The sequence below is a fragment of the Triturus cristatus genome, chromosome 9, assembly GCF_964204655.1.
Source record: "Triturus cristatus chromosome 9, aTriCri1.1, whole genome shotgun sequence".
In the NCBI taxonomy this organism is placed as follows: domain Eukaryota; kingdom Metazoa; phylum Chordata; class Amphibia; order Caudata; family Salamandridae; genus Triturus; species Triturus cristatus.
Genome location: NC_140592.1, coordinates 19,485,810 through 19,509,439, shown reverse-complemented (window position 1 = coordinate 19,509,439; position 23,630 = coordinate 19,485,810). Strand labels below are relative to the sequence as shown.

The 23,630-nt window shown below is 41.5% G+C and overlaps 1 protein-coding gene across 1 annotated transcript in view; it reads right to left on the bottom strand.

Moving 5' to 3' along the window:
- Positions 1-20,509: 20,509 nt before the first annotated feature.
- The window catches only part of PLXNB1 (plexin B1), a 469,341-nt gene continuing 466,220 nt past the window's right edge, over positions 20,510-23,630 (bottom strand). Inside the window, exon 38 of the mRNA XM_085624251.1 lies at positions 20,510-23,222. Coding sequence (XP_085480377.1) covers positions 23,118-23,222 — 105 coding nt within the window. The 3' untranslated portion in view covers positions 20,510-23,117. The remainder of the gene's footprint in view (positions 23,223-23,630) is intronic.

Genomic DNA, 23,630 nt, shown 5'->3' with positions numbered 1-23,630 from the left:
TTTACGATTCAGTTGTGTTTTCATCTTGTGGTTGTTACTTTATTAGCCTCCAGATCGAGTTTGATTGTAAAGCGCTCCGATATCCCTTGGGATCTTGTTTGCGCTATATAAAACTTTATAAATAAATAAATAAAATGGTAAGATTTAATTTTGACTGCTAAATAGTGGGGACACCTCCCATAAAGTGATTTATGTGCAAGGCAGCAGAGTTTAAATGTAATTGCCTGGTGAATAGAAAGCCAGTGAAACTGTCTCAGCAAAGGCCTGGAGGGGGTGCGAGGGGGCATTTTGAGAGCCAGACGTGCGGCAACATTCTGAACTATCTGCAATCTACTCAAAAGAGATTCGTTTGCAGATGCTAAAAGAGCAGTGCAGTGATCAAGTCACTCATTGAAGGAGAAAACAGGTGTCACTCAGCGCAGGAGCAAAATACGTGTCACTCTTTGATCGAGTAGAACAGGTGCCACTCAGTGAAGAAGCAGTACACGTGCCAGTTTGAGAATGAGCACAACATGTGGCACTCTGTGACGGATGTGACTCTCAGTGAAGGAGTAGAACACGTGTCACTCAGTAAAGAAGCCGAACGGGTGCCGCTGTGTGAACAAGAAGAACACGTCACTCTGTGAGGAAGCAGAACGGGTGCCGCTGTGTGAACGAGTAGAACACGTCACTCTGTGAAGGAGAAGAACACGCGCCACTCTGTGAAGGAGAAGAACACGTGCCACTCTGTGAAGGAGAAGAACACGTGCCACTCTGTGAAGGAGAAGAACACGCGCCACTCTGTGAAGGAGAAGAACACGTGCCACTCTGTGAAGGAGAAGAACACGTGCCACTCTGTGAAGGAGAAGAGCATGTGGCACTCTGTGATGGAGCAAAATATGTGCCACTTTGTGAAGGAGCAGAACACCTGTAACTCTGTGACGGGGAGAATGTGTGTCACTCAGTGAAGAAGCAGAACAGGTCCCACTATGTGAAGGAGCGGAAGACATGACTCTCGGCGAAGGAGCAGAACATGTGCTACTCAGTGAATGAGTAGAACACGTGACTCTCTGTGAAGGAGCAGAACACGTATCCCTCAGTGAAGAAGGAGAACAGGTGTCACTCAATGACGAAGCAGAACAGGCACCATTCTGTGAATGAGTAAAACATCTCACTCTGTGAAGGAGCTCAACATATGTCACTCAGTGAAGGAGCAGAACATGTGTCATTCAGTGCAGGAATAGAATACGTGTCTGTAGGACTTGGCCCTTTTTGGCTAAAGGTCCCTAAACTTTTTGCTTTCCCCTAGACCTTTTTTCTGACATGGTGTTGCCAACTTAGATGCTTTGGGTACTTTACCACTGCTGATCAGTGTCAAAGTGCAAGTGCTCTCTGTATAAAGTGTAATGGTAATCGGTTGTCCATGATTGGTAAGTTTACCTTATTAGTAAAGTCCCTAGTAAAGGGCACTATGTGTGCCAGGGCTGGTAATGCAAATACTACTAGTGAGCCTACAGCACTAATTGTGCCACCCACACAAGAAGCCTTAAGAAGGGAACTCAGGCCTGCCATTGCAGTGCCTGCATGCAGTTTGTTAAACTGCCATGTTGTTCTGACAAGTGCACCCACTTGCCAGACCTTACCGTTCCCTTTCTATGCACATCAGACACCCCTATGGTAGATCCAGGGTACCCCCTGTGCAGGGTGTAGTGCATGTGAAAGGTAGGACATGTACCAATGTGTGTACCATGTCCTGACAGTGAAATAATCTCCATTTCGTTTTCACTGTTGAAAGGCCATTTTGCCCATAGCATAGAATGGAAATGCTGTGTAATATGTTTTCTAGCCTATCTTCCCAAAGGCTTAAGATGGAGAGGTGAAGTTTAGTATGCCTGAACTCACAATGTAATAACACATCTTTTTATGAAGGTGGTTTTTGCATTGCGTGTTTAGAAGCCACTCTTTTAGAAGTGACTGGCTTTTTGTGCGCTAACATTTCTGTGTGTCTCTGCCTGGTTGTGCATTGACGGTCTGGATTTGAAAGCAATAGGATCTGGGGAATATCTTGACCCAGGGGAGGAGGTGAGACAGCAACAGGCTGACCTGCATCTGGAGAGAAGGGGGAGGAGTAGCCCCTAGATGTGAAGAGGCCTTGGCGGCTGCTATAAAACAATTGTCCCATCTCCTGCTGAATTATTGAGAATCCAGACCCCCAATAATCAAAGGAAGAAGGTGTCACTGGCAGGGAGGCACCCAGGACTGGTTTGAACAGGGGCAGTGCCCCCCTGAACACAACGACTTCAAAGCCATTGAGGGGTTTAACTATAAGAGCTGAAGCTACTGAACTTTGGAGAATGGCTTGATCAATATTGAACAAGACTGGAGCTACTTCGTGGTCAGTTCTGGGGCTGGCCTGCAATTTTCTGTTTTAACCAAGGAAAGGCTAAAGGGACTTTGCTGTGCGCTGTGTCCCCCTGCTTGAAAGGACTTTGCTGTGCTGTGTCCTGAAGTAACTTATCCTCAAGGGCCTGAGGTGAGCTGGCTCCCTATTGTGGAAACTCAGGAACACATAAGTTTGCAGGAGAATCTCAGCGGCGCCGTGTGCGTGTGCTTGTTGCAGCTTGAGACCCTTGTAAGCCATGCCCTGTGACCGTGGGCACCTGGAGTCCAAGCAAGTATCAGCGATGCTGTGTGCGTGTGGTTTTTGCTGCCGGAGACCTTTGTGAGGATTGTCCTGTGATCGTGGGCACCTGGAGTCCAAGTGAGTCTCAGTGATGCTGTGTGCGTGTGCTTTGTGCAGCGTGAGACCTTCGTGAGGAATGCCTTGTTATCATGCACCCGGAGTCCAAGTGAGTCTCAGCAACGCTGTGCGTGTGTTCTTCGTGTAGCCTGAGACCTTCGTGTGGAGTGCCCGGTGATCGTGCACCCGAAGCTCAAGGGAGTCTCAGCGACGCTGTGTATGTGTGTGCCCTGTGGCAGCCTGAGATCTCCGTAGCAGTAGCAGCCCGGACTGGCAGCCCTGGAGGAGCAGAGCCCCCGGCCCGAGTCTGCCGTTGCCAATTCACAAAGATTGCATCAGAGGCCCAAGCCGCTGAATGAGGAGAGGAGAGTGAGTTTGCACCCCCCAGGTAACGTGTGTCGACTCCTGGGGCTGGGTGCGGGCTCGGAGGGAGACGCTCTCGGCCTCTCTCTCATTCCGGCAGCGCGAGCCTCTGCTTCGGCTCATATCGCGGCCCATATTGCCAAGAGAGTGGCAGTACCGGGGCCGGACTGTGGAGCTGCACTTTTTGTTACACCATACCCGTGTTGACAGAAGATGACTGCGAGTGGCGGAGAGACCACCTAAGGCACCGTGATCGGTGCCGGAGTGTATTACGCATTATCTTATTTCTGCATAATGGAGTACCTGATTGTCGAAGGACGCATTGCGTTGTTTCTGCATAGCGAACTACCCGATTAGCGTATTACGCATTGCATTATTTCTGCATAATGAACTACCCGATTAGTGTATTACGCATTGCCTTATTTCTGCATAACGACGTACCAGGTGGTTGTATTACGCATTATTCTTACATTGCAAAGTGCCTAATTGTTGCGTTACGCATTGCATTATTTTTACATTGCAAAGTGCCTGATTGTTGTGTTACGCATTGCATTATTTTTACATTACAAAAGTGCCTGATTCTAGCATTACGAACTGCATAAAATGGTATTAGGATTACAGTGGAATGTTTAGAAACGCTCATTAATATCACCAGAACTCACAAGTGCTGGCTGGCCTAACAACCGGGCAGGAGAACAAGTACACATACTCATATGTTGGATTTATATTGTGTGGTCTTATCATATATCTTTTTACATAAAATGTATACTCGTTTTGATAAAACTTGCGTGGAGTTTATTTGTGGTATCATCATTGGGTTGCTCTGAACATGGATGCAAATACTTTACACATTTGCCTTGAAGACTAGCCTGGCTGCTCGTGCCAAGCTACCAAGGGGGTGAGCGGGGGCTATCTCAGAAGGTGACCTTCCTTTCCCTGACGTGGAAACGCGGGTCCCTATTGGGCCTAAGGTACCTACCTCAGCCAACCAGGGATCGCCGGTCTAACCGTGTCGCACAGTGAAGAAGTAGAACAGGGTCTGCTCTGTGAATGAGTAGAATACGTGCCACTCTGTGAAGGAGCAAAATGCGTGACTTTCAGTGAAAGAGCAGAACAGGTATCACTCAGTGAAGAGGAAGAACAGGTGCCACTGTGTGAAGGAGCAGAACAGGTTTTACTCCGTGAAGGGGCAGAACATGTGTCACTCAGTGGAGGAGTAGAACACGTGTCAGCTTTTGGAACTGTCGAATACATAAAGGTGGTTATTTATAATGTTGCATGGCGTCAAACGCACAATGCCTAGCATTGATTTACTTACCATTACAAAGACCTGCAGGCGTAGTGCAAATCTTAGTAAATCTAGTAAATCTAGGCTCACAACACGCTTGTAAAGTGCCAAATTGAAGAACAGAGCACTCAAGGAGAAATATTGTACTTATTTAATATATGGCTACATAGAGGGAACAGCAACTATGAGCAGTCTCGAGAACCCCGCACGACTAACACCAGATAGGTTGTGTGGGCTTCGCAAGACAGGAATATAACATGCCTTCCCCTTTACAATATGAAAAATGAAAATGAATAATAGATACATAGCAGGCATCCTCTTTTGATTCCTTCCAGGGAATTTACTTTGATGACCTTCATTTTTATCATGCCCTGAATCATCTAGACAATGAAGAAGAATTTGATTCTAACAGTATCGTCTACTTGAAAATTTCAAATCTGTACACGTTTCATCACGCCAGACCCGACGCAAGTTTTATTTTGTTGTGAAATTACAGTGTTTGCAGTTTCTCTTTATATTATTCCACACATTTCTCACCTTGGTTAATTCATTGTGGTCCAACTAATGTGAAAGGTTTGCATCCTCCAAGGTTTGGAAAGGAGCAATGCCAGTTGTAGAATGGGGTGTGACATGATACCAGCATAACATTTCTTGCACATCTTTATTCATATTTCATGTATTTGCCAAAGACAGTTTGACAGTTTCACCAATAAATCTGTTTGTTCTTCCTACAAAACCATTTGTATGATGGTGATATAAATGAGTCCTTCTGTGTTCAATGCCTGTTTATTTGAGGGAGTTACTTATTTAATTGGACTCCATTGTCTGTCACTAGAACCTTTGGCAATTCTTCCTGTGAAAATAATCTTCTCAGAAATTGTTGGAAACTGGGTTATTGGTAGGGGCAAATATAGGTCTGTGTTATGGAAGGAAGCCAGGACGATCGGTAGAGATTAAGTTAAGTATTTATTTAAGTAAAATAAACGTATAAATAGGCCCACAGGCAGCAAAGAGTAGACAGGTTTATCAGGTCTCGGAACAACCGGCAAGTGTCATAAGCGTTCTATGACGTCACTTAAGTAACCGGTGAGGGTTCTAAGGTGACACATAGAAGCGCGTGAGAAAAGAAGGGAAATGGAAAAAATACAACATGGTAATGGTAATAGTGGAAAAAGAAGAGAGAATACATAACAACAAAGATAAAATTAACGGAAGGTACAACATCTTCCTCCTTTACAAAATAAACAAATTAAAACATTACAAAATTGTCATATCCCTTTGGAATCCTGACCTCCCTGCCAGACATAGTCCTGTTAACATTAAAGTTAGTTTGACATTGAAAAGAATCATCAACATTGTCAACCATAGCATTTTCTGTTATATTTTCATTTACCTCATGTGAAATATCAACTTGTTTAAGTGAATTACTGTCATTAACAAATAAACTATTTTCTTCTGGTGGTGTGTTAGTGTTTCTTTCAAGTATAGATGAATCAAAAGTGTCATCTACATCATATAAACTATTGTTACAAGATGATTCGTTTTCATAGTGCACTAAATTCTCATTGTTAACCCCTTCGCCGCGGCACGAATTCCGCCGCGGCGCTGGGGGGGTTTGGGGGCAGAGCGGCGCCGATGTGCTCGTGACGGAACCACTCCGTCATGAGTCACGGGCAAGCTGTGCTCATGACGGAGTGGTTCCGTCACGACTCCGCCCACTGCGCTAATCGCCCGCACAGGCGGGGAATTAGTGCCGCGTGGGAGGAGCGGCCGCCAACGGCCGCAGCATGACGGAACCACTCCGTCATGAGCACACGGCGCCCGTGGCTCATGACGGAGCGGTTCCGTCATGAGCACGGAACGGGTTAATATCATCCTGTTCAGAATTAGCTTTCATTATAATCTTTTCCTGGCCTTCCTTCAACTTTACTACATCACCTTTTTTTCCAAGGTAACCAGCCCCTTTTGAAACCTCTTTCACACAAATTGGAATAGTAAATGTAGATTTGCCTTTGGGCACTTTGTATGGTTTCTTTATTATGACCCAATCACCTTTCTTGAAGAACTTATTTTTAGCCTTATTTCTCAAATCCGTATATATTTTAGAGACCTTTTGTTTAGCTACAATTTTCTCTTTTACTTTGATTACATCATCATTTACAGCATCAATTGTGTTACCCTTTTTATACCATTCATTGTATTTAGGTGTAAGTATAGTGTTGCAATTTCTACCTCTCATTAAATAGAAAGGAGTGTGTTTTGTTGTCTCATTGATAGTGTTATTGTAACTACATACCTTTTCTTTGATGTGCTCTTGTATATTCAAATTTGATGCTATTGCTAGCTGAACCCTTTCCTTTAAAAATCTATTTACTCTCTCCATTTGCCCATTAGAATTTGGACTATAAAGTGGTGTTTTTTCTTGTTTTATTCCAAGTTTAGTAAGAATATCACAAATTTTTTTAGATACTAATTGAGTTCCATTATCTGAAACGATAATTTTAGGTTGACCTTCTAATGCAAATATTCTTTTAAGGAACTGGATTACCAAATCTGTAGTTATGTTAGGCAAGCATTCATAATGAACCCATTTGGAATAATAACCAGTTAAAACCACTAAATATTTACAGTCATATTCCAGAACATTAAACGGACCTGAAAAGTCAAATGCAATTTTAGACCATGGTCCATTTGGTATTTCAACCATTTGCATTTCACTTTTAGTCACTTTCCAATGTGTGTCTGCTTTCAAACATTGTTTACACTTATCAATGTAAACGTTCACATCACTATTCATTCCTGGCCACCAATAATAGTTTTTTTAAATTTTCTTTGTCGCAGTACATCCAGGATGACCCTTGTGAGCCAGGTTTATTAGTTTTTTCCTTAACTTTAACGGTGGTACGAAGAGATCATTTCTTTTTAAGAATCCATTTTCAATTGCTAGTTCATCGCTAACATGTGGAAAGCTCTTTAATTCCACGCTTAAGTTTCTAATATGCGGCCATTTGGTAGTTAGATACTGGAAAACATTTTTTAAAATAACATCCCTATCTTGATTTTCCAACCATTCATTATTGCGGATAGATCCCTTGCACATAATAGTGGCATCAATATGTGCCACTACACATTCAGTATCGTCAAGTATATCTTCCTCATTATCGCCAACAGGCAAACGTGATAAGCAGTCTGCTCGACAATTTAATCCGCCTTTAATGTGTCTTATTTTGAAATTAAATTCTTGTAGTTTTGATAATAGTCTTATTAGTCTAGAACTTTCTTTTCCATTTACGCGACCCCGTCCATCATGTAAATTAAAGGTTTATGGTCTGGTACAATTTCAAACTCCTTTCCCCATAAAATGTCTTTAATTTTTCTACAGCCCATACACATGCTAATGTTTCTCGTTCGATAGTACTGTAGTTTTTTTTCAGCATTACTAAGTCTTCTGGAAATGAAAGCAATTGTGTTTTCTTTTTCATCTTTCTTTTGGCAAAATACAGCACCAATTCCCAAAGCGCTGGCATCCACAGTTATAATGTTCTTTAATGTGGAATCAAATGGTTGAAGTGTTGGTGCGTCTACGATACTCTTTTTAATTGTTTCAAATGCAGTATTTTGTTCACTTCCCCATTAATATTTTACCCCTTTACGCAACAATTTTCTTAAGGGCTCAACTTTTTCAGCATATCCTGATATAAATCTAGAATAATACTCGCTTAGACCCATGAATGATTTAAGTGTTTCTTTGTCATTTGGTTTCGGAGCTTCCCTAATTGCTTTTATTAAGTCATTTTTGGGTTTAATTCCACCGGATGGCAAAACATGCCCTAAGTATTCAATGTTATTTACCAAGAATTTGCATTTATCCTTAGATACAGTCATACCTTTCTCCTTTAATATATTTAATACTTTTTAACATATTTTATTGTGTTCTATTTCTGTTTTAGCATTAATAAGAATGTCATCTTGAAAAGCCTCTACCCCAACAATTTCTCCAAAAAGAATGTCCATTAATATTTGGAAAACACTAGATGCGGATGCTAATCCAAATGGCAATCTAATGTACCTATATGCCCCAAATGGGGTCCCAAATGTAGTTAAATCCTTGGATTCTTGAGATAAACATACTTGGCGATATGCTGACCTTAAGTCTATCAATGAAAAAAAGTTTGAGCCAGCAGTAGATGTTAAAATCTCTTGAATCTGTGGCAGGGGATGACAATTTACGATAATGTTTTTATTAAGTGATCTAAGGTCAGCACAAAGTCTAATCTCTCCTGTTTTCTTTTTCTTTGAGACAAAAATTGCTGAAACCCACTCTGAAGAATCATTTGGTTCAATTACTCCTTCTTTGCACAATTTTTCTAAAAGTAATTTTAACTCATTCTTTACTGATAGAGGAACAAATCTTACTTCATGAGCAACTGGTATTGCACCTTCTTTAAGTTTTATTTTATGGTCAAAACCCTTCACGCAACCAATTTTTTCTTTAAAAACATCCTTGTTACATTCCAATATTTGTTCAATACGTTCACATTTTTCATATGTCTCAACGTTATTTACGTATTCTTCATCTAGAACAATAGGGTCTTCTGCACCTGGTTTTAAAATAATTCCAAGCTTAGCTAAATCTTTCCAACCTACCAGGTTACATCCACGTTCTGCAACATAAATTTTAGTTTTAATTGTTCTTCCTTTAAATGAAAGTGTGTCTTGAAAGTAACCTACCATGTCGATATCTTATTCCCGAAATGCTTTTGGGTTCACGTCAGTTTCAGTAAGTTCCATTTTACTCCATTTTTCGCCAAATGTTATGTCTGAAATTATAGTTATTTGTGAACCTGAATCGGCCATGACTTCCAACTCAACGTCACCAATAAGTACTTTACCAAGTGGTCCTTTAATTTTCCCATCTGCTGTTTCTGTACATAAAATATTAGCACACATATCTTCTTTAAAACCCTCTATTGCATTTACTTTAACATAACTTCTTTTGCACAATGTTGTAAGATGCCCGTACTTTTTACACTTGATGCATCTTTTCCCAATGGCAGGGCATGTTTTACAATCAGCCAAATGCTCATGCGAACCACATCTAAAGCATGCAAATTTTGTACCTTCAATCTTCTTAATACTCTTATTTTTATCATAGTTCTTGTTATAATTTTTCTTTTTATCCTGTAAATAGAAAACATTGGTGTTAGAATCTGTGCTTGTCAACTCTTTTGTAGAAATTAAAGACCTCTCTATTCCCATCGCAATGTCTATTACTTCTTGCAAAGTTGGGTTCCTACAAGCAAGTAGTCTCTCTTGAATTTTCTTTGAGAAGCAATAGAAAACTAGTTGATCTCTTATATAATTATCAGTCATATCCTCAAATTCGCAATCTCTAGCTAAAACTCGCGAAGCAGCTATATATTCCTCGATCGTTTCTTCCTCATTTTGTTTTCTCAATGCGAATTTATGTCTGCCAACCATTACGTTAGTTTCTTCAGAAAACTGTTTTTCCAGTCTCTTAATTGCCTCTTGGTACTCATCCAGTGGAATTAAAACACCAGGTGGGCTTTCATACTCTGGCAAACTATCGAATATTTCCTGACCTGCATTACCAAGGAGGCCAAATAGTAATTCTTTTTTCCGTTCTGCAGAATATCCTTTACCATCAATAGATATAATGTAATTTTCAAATGATCTTAGCCAGTTTTTCCAATTTATCATTGGTTTTCCTGGCTCATTCAAAAAATGTTGAGGTACACAAATATTGTTACTTGAGCCATTTTCTATATATTCTTTTATTTAAAATTATTTTAACTTTAAAGTCTTATTATTCCCACTTATCCACTCTGCTGTATTTAAACGTGGGTTAATATCGCTGTATACTTATTATATCGTTGTTTGCATTTACCGTTAGTGCGTGGTGTTTAATTCATTCAATTTCAGTGAAATGACTGTCTCCAAAATGGCTGCACGTTTCTACGCGCTGCGCGTGTGTGTGACGTCTCCGGCATTCATTTCTCAAGAAGCAGATAGAATGCCTACGTCACAACAACACGCTCGCGGTGAACAGCAACCAAAAGACCGTTAATCTCCAACTGCCAAACGGTAACTTTAATATTTTTCAACAAAATAGCGACTTACTTTTCTCTTTTTGTTTTGATGATAAAATGCGCTATACTTGCTGAATGAAGCCTCTGGTATTCTTCCGCATACGTTTATACAGGATTTCACCTGAACACGAAGTCTCAAATTATCGTAATTCAGCTTCTCTGTGGGCCAATATCCTTCAAACGTCCTCGTCGCCAAGTTGTTATGGAATGAAGCCAGGACGATCGGTAGAGGTTAAGTTAAGTATTTATTTAAGTAAAATAAACTTATAAATAGGCCCACAGGCAGCAAAGAGTAGACGGGCTTATCAGGTCTCTGAACAACCGGCAAGTGTCATAAGCGTTCTATGACGTCACTTAAGTACCTGGTGAGGGTTCTAAGGTGACACATAGAACCGCGTGACAAAAGAAGGAAAATTGAAAAAATACAACATGGTAATGGTAATAGTGGAAAAAGAAGAGAGAATACATAACAACAAAGATAAAATTACGGGAAGGTACAACAGTCTGCCACTGGCAAAAAGGCCACTAACACATGGTAGGACGCAGCATAGGTCTTAGAAAAGTATTCCTATGCTCAACCCTTGGTAACGTGGCTGTGAGCAGACAGGCTTAACTTCAAGGACAGGTATGTAAAGCATTTAAAATCACCAATTCAGTAAATAATTAAGACACAACACAAACTAAAAATCCAACACCAATTTATAAAAATAGGTAATATTTTTATCTTTTAAATGACACCAAAATGAAAAATATCCACTGTAGGGAACCAGAGAGATGGATTTGGAAAGATTAGTCACTTTCTAGTGCTTAGAAACCAACAGTGCCATTTTTAGTCATTTTGTTTTCCTGGACAGGGACACACCTTTCGAAATTGTTCTGGAGAATTTTCTCACCACTGTGTTGTGCCGCCTTCTACAGCAGGTGGGCTCCAGTTAGAACTCCTTCCTGAAGTTCTGCTTGCGGGTCCCAAAGTATCCAACACACAATCAAAGGTTCTGGAATCTCCAAGAGGGTCCTTGAAAGTGTGAAACTTCAATTCTGCAATCCACTTGAACAAAACCCTTACAAATCCACTGGTACTCCAGGCTGGGGATTCTTTGTGGGGTTGTCCAGGTGAGCTCTGTTAACCTGTACCTTGCAGGGAGTCCACTCTTTAGTCCTTTTGAAGCAGGTTTGACCCACAGGGCTGTAGTTTCTAATGGTGCAAAAAGGCGCAAACTCAGAGTCCTGGCCTTTGGAAATGCACTTCAAAATCTTCAGCGTACACAGACCCTTGGGATTCTCTTCAGTTTCAAGCAGATCTGGAGAGCTCTGCCCCGCTCAGATACTTATTCCAGTACTCTGGGTAATGCAGGAGGTCACATCTGACTAATGGGAGCAGGGTAACTCCTCAAAGTTATGACCACATCCTGTAGAGTGTGGCATTATTTTGTCCCGGAGTGCATCAAATCTTCCAAATCCATAATGGCTGATTTTCCAGGAAGGAGGTAAGAGCTGTCTAAACACCCCCCCTATGATGGCTTATTTTCATAGACTCTCCCCCAACCTCTGCACACACCTTCCCTAATCCTAGGTCAGGTAGGGGTCAAAAGTGGAAACTGACACTGTGGCCATCTCTCTGCCTTTGAAGACCATGGTTTACAACTCCTCCCCCTGGCCTGGCATTCCTATGGAACAGCACACTGCCCTCCCAGCAGAGCTGGTTAACCCCAGGGGCTCTTTATCACCTCTTCAAGGCAGCCTGGCTAACCCACTTAACTCCGACCAATCAGGGCAGACCACTGGAAGGCTGGATTTGGACTTACAAACAAGAAAGTCTTATAACTTCTTGGATGTACACTTTAGGAGAAATTCAACAATATGATCGTGTTGGATTTAATAATATTATTCTGAGAAGTCTTTGAATGGCATTTCTATCCCTCTCCTATCCATAGTTATTAATTAATAACGGCCTACCATGTTAGTCTATGGAACAGGGGATTTGAAATGGGAAAAATGACTTGGGCCATTTTTCCAGCACCAGGACTTACAAAAACATATTTTATAGGTCCTGGTCTTATATCTACAGGAACCCCACCCCATGTGCAACTAGGGGAAACTTTAGGGGTTCTGAATCTGTAGAAATATTGCAGATCCTCCCTTAACAGTGCTCCTACCATCAAAGTCGAATTTGAGTAGCACTGTACCACAATAGTCGGAGTGAAATGTGACATTTCACTTTACCCAGGCATATGAAAACTCATTTTATAAGGGTGTACCTTATAAATACCTGACCCCCCCACCCCTGGGATACCTAGGGGAGACCCTGGAGGTCCCTAATATGCCAAAACATTGTAGGTTATCCATTTCAAGTGCCCCAAACACCAAAGTCGAGTTTGGGCAAAATGTACTTTTTAAAAGCAGTCCTGGCACCCAGTGCTGCTTTTAAACTGACCTCAGGCTTCAGCAGTGCACACATGCAAGTGCAAAAAGAGTTGCTGGCCTTTAAACTGCCATGCCCCAGGGTACTAGGGACTTGTAGGTAGTTGCAATCCCCCTGCCCTATTATATACTAGGGGCTTATAGGGTAGGTCATGCCAATCACAGGGGTACCCCACCATATTATTGTGTACTCCAGTGTATGTAGGTGTTTTAACTGTATTCTAATGTGTTTCCTTCAGCATAGCGCTGGGCCTGGTTAGGCAGAGCCCAGAGTCAGTTACCACCCGCATTAGTCAGCAAAAAGTTGGGGGGTGCCCAGGGCACAGGATGACTTTGCAACATAAATTCAATTACACAAGGTGGATCAAGTGGTCTAAAAAACACTGCACTTCAGTCAATTTGGATTTGCCGTTTTTGAGAACTAGTGCCAGCTTATTCCCAAAGCCAGTGAATGGACCAAGAAGATCTATTGCAATTTTTCCCACACATTTTTAGAAAGGTCTACAACTGAAATGGGAGAATACCACGTCACCCAATGTTTGTCCGTTTTCGTGCATAGCTTACGTCCCTTAGTTTTTAACTCTGCTTCAGGATCCATTCTGGGCTGCCAGTATTGTCACATTGCCTTTTCTTGTTGAGTGTCAGTCCAGATGTCCTCTCTGTGCTAGATCAACTCATTTACTTCAGGCAGCACTAGGAGGAACTAGTTTGTTTCCTCTGGAAAGTATGTCTTCCTGTACAGACATCTAGTCAACACTTTTGCCAACGTTTGACAGTCTCCAGAAAAACTCTATTGCTTGGTTCATCCTTGAAAGACCCATTGTAGCAACACAACATCAGCAGTCATAATCTGCTTCCATTCCTCCTCTGATATTAAAGTTAAAATCTGCAGAAGCAATGGTGCACTCCACACCCACAGAATCTGATCAACAGTAAAATCACCTTGTAAAGGGAAGCATGATGAAAAATCTGCCCTTTTGTTTGTTGTTGCAGGAACATGAATAACATTGAAGCTGCATTCAAACAATTTAGTGCTTATTCTGGCTCATCTTGCTGTTAAATTTTCAGGATGTGCACTAGATCTAATTAAAATAAATATAAGAGGTTTGTGATTCATTTTAATGGTGAAATGTGCAGTATACAGAAAATTTCTGAATTTTGAAACTGCCGATGTACAATGTGTAAAAAAAAAAAATCTATCAAAGAATACAACTTTTCAGTTTCTTTCAATACACTTGACGCATAAGGTACAGTGTTTTCTCCTATCATGCTCTTCTGTGTGATTACCAAGGCCGGAATGGCTGTAGTGGGCATTGGGCGTTTTCCTGGAAGGGTGGGGCCAGTTTTGTTACTGGGGGCCGATTTTGCAGTAGAGCTGCAATATCGTCCCCCAGTAAAATAAGCAGCATTACTTTACACTTGCCCACCCGAGTAGCTGGTCCAACAAAATTGACAGGGCTGCTGAGTTCCCAGTCCGGTCCTGGTGAATAGAGTGCCTAACCCTTTATCACTAGCATCAACTGTAATACTAACAGGTAACGCTGGAGACAGTGATTGTAAGAGCAGTGCAGTTAAATCAAATTTGAAGCGTAAGAATGCATCTTCTTTCTCTTTACCCCAGGGTCAATTCTGTTCTTTTCTTTAATAACCTTGATATAATTTCAGCTATAAAAGCACAATAATACAGATATTTTGTATACAATTCACAGAAACCTACGAAGGCCATAACTTGTTATTTATTTGTGGGATGATGAGCATCTTCAGTGGCTCAGATTAAATCAGGTTTAGGACTGACACACACAGCACTACCTACATGTCTTAAGTACATTAACTGTGTCTGCTCAAAGATTAATTTGCAGTGTCTTAACTGCAGGACACTCATCTTCATTTTCTCAAGAACTGTTAAAAGTCTACTATTGTGCTCCTTCCAATCCTTTCCAACTACTAGGATGTCATCTTGGAACGTAAGAACACTTCCATTTTCCTAACATCTTTTCCATTACTCTTTAAAAAAATGGCAGCTGCCAAATGGCATACTTTTGTATAGGAAAACTCCATCTGGAGTAACAAATGCTTTTAGATGTTTTGATGAAAGAACAAGAGCAATTAGTTGATAAGCTCACTCAAGATCTAGTCTGCTGAATATAGTGGCATTACTTTACTTGAACATGAGTACCCCCATTTTAAGTAGTGAGTGTGCATCTACCCAGATGCTTTTGCTTAAGTGCTCTAAGGTCAACACACATTCTTAATTTTTTTATGGCCGCTACAATAGGGGAAAGCCATATTGACATATTGTCTGGTTCAATTACCCCATTCAACTTGCAGCTGATGCAATTAATGTGATAATACATGTCTTATAATTAGGGCAACATTTCTTAAACTATGCTTCACTGGGATGGACACATCTTTGAGTTGTATTTCTATTTCAAAAATTCTTAATAGACTTAAACCCGCTTTGACTAAATTCTGATGCTGATTTATCAGTTCATGTAGATCTATGGGGGATCTGTGCAACAGAACCTTAACTTTGCAGTGTACATGTTTCACTTGAATACCACCACACACACTGTGATTTTGAAAGTCTTCACACAATTCATCTGAAATACATAATTTGCTTTTCTTTGCCAGCAGAACGTACTATGTCAAGCATGCCCTGATGTAACCATCCAAGATTTTTTGGATTTCCTTTGACCGCAAAAAAACACTAACAGTAATATATAATCCCTGAAAGGATGGAGGCAATTCAAGCTAACCAATTAAGTCAAGTTTGGCTCATTTAAAAGATTCAGTCTTAATATTGGACTCAATTAATATTTGATCTTTCAGTATTTTAAGAATATATAATGAGCGATGATAATGACTCTGGCTCCATGAATTCATAAGTAGATTTAACGTGAAATCTCTTACTTCGATGGCAGCTGTGGGATTCTTAGTAGTCTTTGATTCAGAAAAGCGCATGCTTAAAACTAGATTTTTGACACAAGACTGTAGATCCTGTTCTTTGTGTGTCTTCAATTTCACTTATTTCTATTTTCTTTTTCATACATACTTTTGAAAAAGGTCCCAAAGTTCCACATAAATTGCAAGTCTTTTTCGGTACTTGACAAAACTTAAAATAACAACATGGCGAGTGGACCCAACAATTAGAAGAACTGCTTTGTGTAGGAGAAAATTCAGTAGAACAGAATTTATTTTGTTCCCAATGGAATTTGTCTTCATAGGCCAAATAGGTTCATCAGAATACTTCCTTATAATCTTAATTAATTATTGATAGCTGCTTCAATGGCAGTGACAATTTTTTTTAATGAAAGAAGCTTTCCTTTGCATTGTTTTGTAGTGACATCTAACCCCCTTATTGATACCTTATAAGTTGATCTGTAAAGATTTGTAATTTGCTAAGCAAAGTCAGTATTCTGGGAGCTGTTAGATATGTCTCAATAGATTCATCAAGTTGCAGTTCGAGAAAAACGTGAATCTTTTGACTACTGTACTTTTTAGGGAACTTGAAATTCACCAAACTCCTCTCCTTCTATAGGTTTATGAACTGGTAAATGTTTAACGATGCATTGACCTTCCCTCCAAGTCAATATTCAAGAATACATTTTTTTTCCTTTCAGCTCTAAAGCATTGTGAGTCAATTTCTCTTAGATACACTTTGAATTATCCGTACCAATCCTTCCTTCTGATTGGTGGATCTCCAGGAGAGTCTACGGTATACTGCTTGCATTGTACTTCTTTGTAAAAGCGGGATACTCAAGGTACGGCCCAGGGGCCACATGCAGCCCTGGCTCAACAGCAGCAGTGGCTGCTGTATGATAAATAAACAGGCAAGCATTTATTTAAAGGTTAATTGTAGTTAAAGAAAGGAAGTAAAGATGTTGCCTTCACCGCTCAACTTTAGGAGCACCTTCATTTTTAAAGACATCCTGCAGCAAGTGGGTAAAATATGATAAAGTCTCTTGAAAATTCAAACAGTTTATTTAATCAACATGCAGAACCATTTAACTTTAGTACACCAGATGATATCAATGAATTGAGAAGTATTTTTCTCTTGTGACAAGGTGCACAAGCCTTCTGTTGTTATTCTGGCCAGTGTGACAAATTGTTTATGCGTGGTTCTAGTTAATTTAAAATAGAAAATAATGACTTGATGGAATTAGAGCTAGGGTAGCACCAGGATGTTAGGCTGTCAGGGGATATGTAGCATTTATAGAGGTGGGAGAGTTTAGGACTGTTCTTGTTATAGCTGGAGCTAAGCGAGCATGAGAAAGCAGAAGCTTGCATGCTAGGACAGGATAGCTTTAACCTGTGAGGTTTTTGAGGGCAGAAGGTAGATTAGAGTTGTTCTGGATTAACCAATGTTTTGTGTAATGCTGCTATGGGAGGAAGAATCTGTTTGGAGTAGAGGGCTGGAACCACTAATCCGAGGTTTGTTCTGCAAGGAGTGGGCAACAGATCTGATAGCTGTAGCAGGAGGAAATATAGAGGGTGAGCGTGTGTGAGTGTGTAGCAGATGGCCAGGGTAAAAAACGAATTAACAAGTAATTGACAAGCATCGCCAGGGTGAAAACGGGGAGAGGAGCTTGTTAATACTAACAATCTCCCAGGTAATGGGCGTTCACAAACTTCCAAGGCTTACCATGACCACTTCCCCACTCCTTAGATGGAATTCACTGGTGCGGAACACTCCGCACTTGTGGCAGAGTTTCCCATTCACCTAAATGGGCTTACCTCTGACAGGAATTCTTGTGTGATTTCGTGGGAGTCATAAAACTTTTTAATTCCATATAAATCTAACATTTACTAACAAATGTATCTTTGTGAATAGGACCCACAATTCTTCTTCCTCTCCAAATGAGAGGTATTGAGAGGTGGGATGCCAAATTGAATGTGGTCTGTGGCAGCAGTCACGCCAAGCTCTGCTGAGCAGTTGTAAGTAAAAGTGAGTGGCAAGTGGTAATGCCCACCCGTTGCCTCTTATGCCCCAGGATCAGCGACAACGAGTGACACTGCCACTCTTCATTGCACTCTATCTTCTACTCACCCTTTCGTCTGGATGCTCAAATGTTGTTCCTTGCTTGGAAACCTTAAGTGTGTTTGCAAACACTTTTGAACATTGATGCGTGGTGGATGTAGTTGTGCTGAAATCATGATGTATGGCCAACACTCACCGGTGTTTGCGGACGGGCAAAGAGACTTGCTGCTCTAAACTTCAGAGGATTTCGACTAGTCCATTGCTGGCAGCTCAGCAGTTTATCCAGAGCGAGGGATCCACTGGCGTGAGGCTTCAGATCACTAATGTTTGCACTACACAAGCAGAGCCAGGGCAAACTACAGTTCCAAAAGTACCACAGGACTATCACAGCCATCTTAGATCCATAGAGATTAAGTGCGACTTAGTTGCTGCAGCTGAGACCTTGTTGCCGAGAGATTGAAATGTATTGCACTTTCATCAGGAGTTATCAGGGACTTGTTGATTTAGATACGTTTTCTGGATAACACTTGCGATCAAGGATTGAGAGTTCAATATGCATATTATTACTGGGGTCATTCTTTCAAGGATGCCAAACTCTTATTGTACTGGAGTCAGCCTTCTTACTTCTTCATGAGAGGAACTGGTGAATCCTAACCTCGTACAGGCGTGGCTATACTACTTGAATTGTGTATGGTATTACGGTGTTGCCAGGCTTGGGAAGTGAATGCATAGTGTCAGGAAAGAAAGCACCACACTAGAGTGTATTCATTATGTGACAGCAGATGAACTATGGATGTTGAGAACCATTCTGATCACACACTTGATTACAAGTCAATTAAATTAGTTATCAATATAGGAACAAGCGTTACAATTCAGGTTACTTTATGTTTTTAGTTTTTTTACAAAGGTTTATTCTATATTTCAGCTAAAGTAGGACATGGTTCTTACCAACCATAGAGAGTGGGTTAGGCAGAGATTGCCACAAGGTATGTCATACACCATTGTAGAAACAGTGAAGAATAAGATAATTGAGAAAATACTAAAATAATTATGTCTTGTTCTAGATATTAATGCCTCTGCAGAACATGTTGAGCTCAGCAGTAAGACCAGGCAGCATCAACATGGCCAGTGTCTCTGGTTCTGTCTCTGTCGTCCATTGTTCCTTTCCCTGGGTCTACTGCTGATTGTCCAGGGAGACAGAGTGGGGGGTGCGGTCAGTAAAGGGTGGGTACCGGCTTTACTCCTATTTGATCCAGGCTGCCAGTTTAGCGAAACCTTGAAAACTATGGGATGCCAGTGCGCAGGTTTTGCTCACAGTTTGATTATGCATATTTTTCTGTCCATGTATACGTTAATGGGTATTCCGTTTTGCAAACATACTTTGCAGGTTTTCTAGTCATGTGGCATGTGCAGTAGGTATTCCAGTTGATGCTGATGGGGACTTGGTTTTGCCAACAGAGGTTTTGATTATGAATTATGATTGGACAGTGTACCCTGGCCTATCATCGTGGGGGATCTGTTAGCAACTGGAACCAAAGGTATATCCCTGGAAGGCATTTTAGAACAAGAACCATTGTTTAAGAGGCATGCCAGTGGAGTATCTGTAGGCTGTTTCCATCTGTTGCACCTTGTAGGAAGATCTTACCATACATACTAAAAGTGTCTCCAATAAAGTGGTTGTCTGCTGACTGAAGGACTTAGACAAGGAGCAAATGGTGGCGAGTCTAAAACGTTGCTGTCCAAACAATTCCACACCTCTGGATGTTCGACCCTGCGGTAGACAGCCGCTGAGGCCTGCATTGGCTGGCAGTTAAGCAAAGAACCCACAGTTCAAGTCTCTACAAAGTCCTCTGGCTGCAGGAGTCTTTGCACCTTGAAGCAGGGTTGGGGGCATTCTGGCATTGGTTTAACATTATCAATAATAAACTAAACATCTTGTCTTGTTTAGCATTTTTGTCAGTAGATTCCTTCAGGATCCTGGCGTTAGGAGAACCTTTTACTCATATAACTCCCTCTGAGAATAATTCAAGGTGCCCCATCTGGTTTGAGGGCTTAAAGCAGAGTAAAGTTTTGAGTTTTCACTGCGGCACATGGAGACTCGCTTGGCCCCGCCATGCACAGTGATGTCATCAATAATGTAATTTCAGATATCACCAATGATGTTATCGTTGAAGTCATAGAACATGTTATGAGTGATGTAATAGGTGAGGGTGTAAGCAGCGCATGGCGAGGACCTGAGTTATTGTTACTTCAGTTAACTAGAACTGGTGAATTTCAGTGGGTTTTGTTTTAGTTTAAAATGTCACGTTTAAACTGACAGTTTCACTTAAGTATAAAGACACTTTCACGGCATTGCTCGTGGCTTACCTTTCACACTAGTGCTAGCTGTACACTACGCTGGCTGTAGGCAGCTGCCTTACAGCAGCACCATAAGAGGGCCCCAGCTTGAAACAAGCTGACCCTACTGCTAGTGGAGAGGGTGAGCTTTTGAAAGAAAGTCTGAAAGAGTCAGAAAGTAGGCAGGCCCCTACCTGCTGGTTAGACACACACACTTTCACTACTCCTTCTGCTCCAGTATGGATTAGTTGTTTCTTTAATATGCACATCAGAAATCCAGAAACCAGCTTACGGACATTATTTCAATTTATTGAATAGCTTGTGTAAGAACTCTTTTTATTAAAATCGTTTAGATCCTAGAAGTGAGATATTTACAAAGATGGTCTAACATAACAAAAGTAGCTTCTCCCATGTCATCCGAACGTCCGTACCTTCGCGGCCATGATTTACAAATGGTTATCGTACTATGTCATAAAATTCTGCTTTATTGTCAAGTCTTTATTTTCATATTAAAGTGATCACACATTCTAGTCTGATCGTCAAGCACAGAGAATCTGGGAAATGGGATAAAACTGCTGCTGAGAGTTAAAAAGTAACAGACTTACCGAAGAGTGACAAGGAGAGGTAAAGATGAGGAAGAAAATGAAGGTGTGAGAAAGACATTGGGAAATGGAAAGAGAGAGGGAAGAGGAGAGAGCAGAGAAAGAGAGACGGTCAGAGGGAGAAGGAGAGAGGAGAAAATAGAATGAGAAAAAGCAGGAAGACAGACACAACAAGAAAAAGAGTACATGAGAGAGGGAGGCGGAGAGACTGTAGACAGGCAAAGAAGACAAATAAGAAAAAAGCAGGCGAATCAAAGAAAACAAGAGCACAAGAGAAAGAGAGCGACATAGACAGAGAGAGGAGTGAAAGAGAACCGCTGCGAAAGAGAAAGAGACAAGAGTAGAACAAGAACTAGGTAAAGATATACAGGCGGAGGGGAGTGGGAGAGAAATGGAGTAGAAAAGAAATGGAAGGAAATTGATTTCGACGAGAGGTGAGGCAGTGAAAGGAATATAAACAGGGAAATGGGAGAAAATATGGCATCAATATAGGGTTCTGGTAGAAAGATGGAAAGAAAAGAAAAAGAAAACCAGAGATGACTTTTGTCTTTGCCAATGACAGATCAGACAGAAAGAGACACCTGTTGATACTAAATGCTATCTTAAAAATAAATTACAATCCTTCTTTAGTACTTAAATACGTTTCTTGTCCCTACTCTATTTACAGCTGCAATTCTAGGAAGCAGAGGTGCCTAAAATAAAGAACTCTGCTCTGAGAGGGGATAGAGCAGTGTGTTTTGTTTGGAGAAAGAGCGTTTACAGAGCGCGAGACCCACAAACGGAATTATAAATAAGCTTCTAGGTTATTTAGTGCAGTGTTAGAACATACAGAACGGGCCGTCCACGGCTCCTAAGTACCAAAAATGTATAACACAAGACAGTGACTTTTCTTCTCCCACCCACTCCACTTGGTCAGGTCTTGGGGCAGAAGGGTAGAGGGCTGGGGGGACGTGGACGGGTGCCCTGAGCCCCTACGAACATCAACAATCAGTTAGCTGGCTGGACAATCTGCAGTAAAACTAGAACATCTTCAGTTGAAATGTCTTGTTACTTCATCATTTTAAAAACCTAATTCCAATAAAATAATATGACTTAAGCTACAAGAACAACAATTAAAGTAAATTGGAAGTCTGGCCTGTTTTGCAGAAGTCTGCCATGTACGCAGGACTTGCGCCGCCATAATGCGTATTTAGCGCCAGCCCGCTGCACTGATGCAATGCACGGATAATGGCAAGGGAACAGGTATTTGCGCTGCACCTGGCCTCAAGTCCTAGGTGTCACCTGTGTGGATGGGAAGGTGCTTGACTGATGCAACTTAAAAAAAAAAGTCAGACAACCCGATTCTGCGACATTGTTTTTTGAAATGATTTAACAATCTCGGGTCCAAATTTTCTTCCTAGAAAACGTGCTGTTAATTAAAGTGTTTGGCTGTCAAAACAATATCTGCACAGGTAGCATGCGTGTAAAGAAACTGGAAAACTTCACGACAGGCGTTCGGCGGTGAAACATAAGTAGGCTTGGAATGGAGCTGGCCACATGTCAGGGTGATATGTGAGACATGAACGATGGACTCCCAACAAGGTTTAGCAGAATCATTCCTAGAACATCAGAGCAGTGCAACCATGAGCCAACATCGCCGTGCCGACGGTTCCGCCTCTCCAGAAATCCTGTGGTGCCCCTGCACTGGTCTGGGACAAGACACTGAAAATACGGCAGTCACAGGCCAGCCGAAGAGGCAGGTCTGTCTACAGCTTAGACCAATCTCGCCTGGAAACTTGTGTTTTCAACAAATAACTTGGCACATCTTTAAAAACATCTGGAGTAGGAAGCAGCCGCGCTGCTGCACAGTCCTGAGCTCAGCTTGGTCCAGCGACAGTAAGATGAAAAAAAACTTCCTTTATCAAAGTTCAATTTCCTAAAGAAAGCAAAACCTGTAAAAAAATATATATATTCTTTAAAATTGAAGGGCAGCAGTTGCATTCAAGCAGGCTCCCCCTTCACAAATGCCCATAGTTTTTGGAGTCTGTCTCCTTCCAATAGACAACATCACACAGTACGCGATTTTATAAAAATCGACCCAAGAGTTTGAGACAATTTTTGACTATGGTGCCATTATGACTGAAGCCTTGTGGTGGTGAAGTTGTTGCAAGAATACAACAGGAATATGGCAGACATAACTTCACACTTTTGAACAGCCAGGCAGTTCGGGCTTGTCTGAAAAGGGTGAGTTTTGCCAATAATCTGACGGCCTCGTCCATCTGTCCATCTGGCCAGTCCTCGAAATGCAGCTTATTGCTGGTCACAAATCTGTGACTTTGTTCTCTACGGCCGCTGCAATCTGCTGCAGTCGGTAGCCAAGCTGCATCTTCTGCGCTGTGGGATCTTCTTCGAGAGCGGTAATGATCTGGAAAAGGAAATTGAGATACATTAGGTTTGTGCCAAGCGATATCTGCCTAACTATCCCCCAGAAAGAGTTCATCATCTTGCTAGTTCCAATGGCTGGACAATAAAGGCCGTCGTCCCAGTACCGCACTGCAGTAGTCCTCAAAGACCGCGCACAACTAGAGGATGAACAACCTACAAGCACTTCCTGCTGTCCTCCGTCACACCACCTCACACTGAGCCTTAACCCAAGTTAAACAAAAGTTGTATGTAACACCTGAAACAGTGTTACAGACCGGCTCCAATTTCCTTCATCAGGAAACCTCATGAATAGTGAGGAAAGGACCCTCTACCCACAAAACAGCTGCCATTGATCAACTCACCAATACCGTCACATAGCTAAACTCAGCGAGGTGCAGCTTGCCAACCC